Source organism: Diachasma alloeum, unplaced genomic scaffold (genome assembly GCF_001412515.2).
Source record: "Diachasma alloeum isolate Michigan unplaced genomic scaffold, Dall2.0 Dall_scaffold_00177, whole genome shotgun sequence".
Classification (NCBI taxonomy): domain Eukaryota; kingdom Metazoa; phylum Arthropoda; class Insecta; order Hymenoptera; family Braconidae; genus Diachasma; species Diachasma alloeum.
Window position 1 is genome coordinate 756,244 of NW_021680343.1, and position 2,058 is coordinate 758,301.

Sequence of the window (2,058 nt, forward strand, 5' to 3'; positions counted from 1 at the left end):
GGGGGGGGGGGATTTAATTCATGGAGATTACACGGAGGGCAATTAAAATGTGTGGGAAAAGCTCTTTTACGCGTAACATGTCATTCTTTTTGGGGTTTTTACAGTGATTTTAAGGAATTACCATGAGACCCATGTAAATGACTCAGAAAATTCAGTGGAAAATTGTTGTGATTGTATTCGTGGACGAAGACAATGACACATGGAGAGAAATATTCAAGAAAAATTACGGAACATTTCACGTAATCCGCAAGCGAGAATCGTTTTCAGTGAATTTCTATAGGAATATAAGAGAATAAATCTGAAACCTGCAGTAAATTTTCGGGTCTGTCACCGAAAAAATATGAAAAAGTCACGTAATTTTTCTGGAAGTTGTAAAATCTAACAGAAACTTCAAGACTTATTATGCCTCAGAACATGAAAATTCTTGGATGTTTAAGAATTTTTACGAAAAGTTCCGGAAAAATTACGGAACGGGTTGTTAAAATCTCCCCCTCACGGTGACTCATGGCTAGCCGTGAGGCGTCGGACGGACGAGTAGTTTTTACGGAACAGATCGTAGAATTTACGTGATGATTGATACTCTTTATTGAATTTTATTTCGCTCCCAGATTACGTTTCAAAACGTAATTTTTACGTCTTTTTTCTGGTAATTTTTATTGAATATTTCTCTCCGTGCAGGAAAAATTTTTACAGAAAATTTCCTCATTCATATTTGAATGTGTTCATGCACGTCAGTATCTTCTCCCTTCCGAAAATTTGAATTTCCCAAAAGTTTGCAAAGTGTCAAATCCGAGAGTACATTCGAAAACCGACATATCGATAATAAACCCGAAAATATTTTACGTGTACCGCAGGTGAAGAAAGCACTGACGAGGCAACTTCCAGATTCGGGACGCGTCGATGGCAATGTCGTTTCGACAACTCGGCTGGGCTTGTCTCTGACACTACAGAGGCAATACTTTAACGCATCTGGCAGCCTGAGTCTCACGTGCAGATCAATCTTACCGGGTGTACCAGGTGCATTACACCGTGATACTAAGGTCGTCGTATCACTCAGAGCTAACAACGAAAAACTCGCTCAAGAAGCGCCAACAGATTCTAGCTCTCATGTATCGGTTGTTAATTCACTATTCATTTTGACTGTTGCATCGACAATTCTATGTTGAAGGCATTTCGCCTACGATGATCGGATGAAAGTGACTGTACTAAGATAGAACATTAGAGATTATTAAATTTTCTTAACGACTGATATACTGTGAACATGTTGAAGACCTTTCAGAGGTTTTTTTTCATTAATTAAGGGAAAGCGTCGGTGAAATTGACAGGTTTTCACTGGGCCTTGGAACCCATGGAATTCATTTTTCCAGTTTTCACCTTCAAAATGCTCTTTGCGCCGCAATTTTCATACGATTTTAGCTTTTTTAAATGTTCGTAACACTCCATACGGAGAGAAATATTCAGTAAAAATTACGGAACTCACAGTTCACTCACCGATTACAGAATCGACTCAGAAAATTCAAGTGATGGTATCGTCATTTTTCACAGGAGATTCAGAAGGGGAGGGTAGGGCAAAACGGACCGCAGGGCAAAACGGACCTCTAGGCTAAAACGGACCACTGATAGAAAATTGGTAATTTTTGTTTTTTTCTCGTTCCTTCAAATCAGGAACACTGAATGTGTTGAATTAAAAGTGAATTTCAGGATCATAATTGTCGCAGGGCTTTTATAGACAAGAAGTGTCGTTGAACCGCAATTTGATCAGATTTGCTAATCACCTCAAACCACAAATGATTTTAAATTTTTGTCTTTGCTTCCATTCGGAAGCAAAAACTATCAAAAAAATCCAAAAATTATCAATTTTCTGGCAGTGGTCCGTTTTGCCCTAGCGGTCCGTTTTGCCCTGCCCTCCCCTAAATATTACGAAACGCTCTGGAAAAATTCCGTGACAGTTCCGTAAAATTTCCTACAATCACATTTCGCTCCGGAATTACGGAAAAGATACGTAATTTTTATTGAATATTTCTCTCCGCGCAAAGAATGAAGTAAACACCCGTTTTA

At 38.7% G+C, this 2,058-nt stretch overlaps 1 protein-coding gene across 1 annotated transcript in view; it reads left to right on the forward strand.

The window, feature by feature from the left end:
* The window catches only part of LOC107037139, a 7,277-nt gene extending 5,826 nt beyond the window's left edge, over positions 1-1,451 (forward strand). Inside the window, exon 5 of the mRNA XM_015255529.1 lies at positions 855-1,451. Within this exon, the coding sequence (XP_015111015.1) occupies positions 855-1,166 (312 nt within the window). The 3' untranslated portion in view covers positions 1,167-1,451. The remainder of the gene's footprint in view (positions 1-854) is intronic.
* Positions 1,452-2,058: the final 607 nt, after the last annotated feature.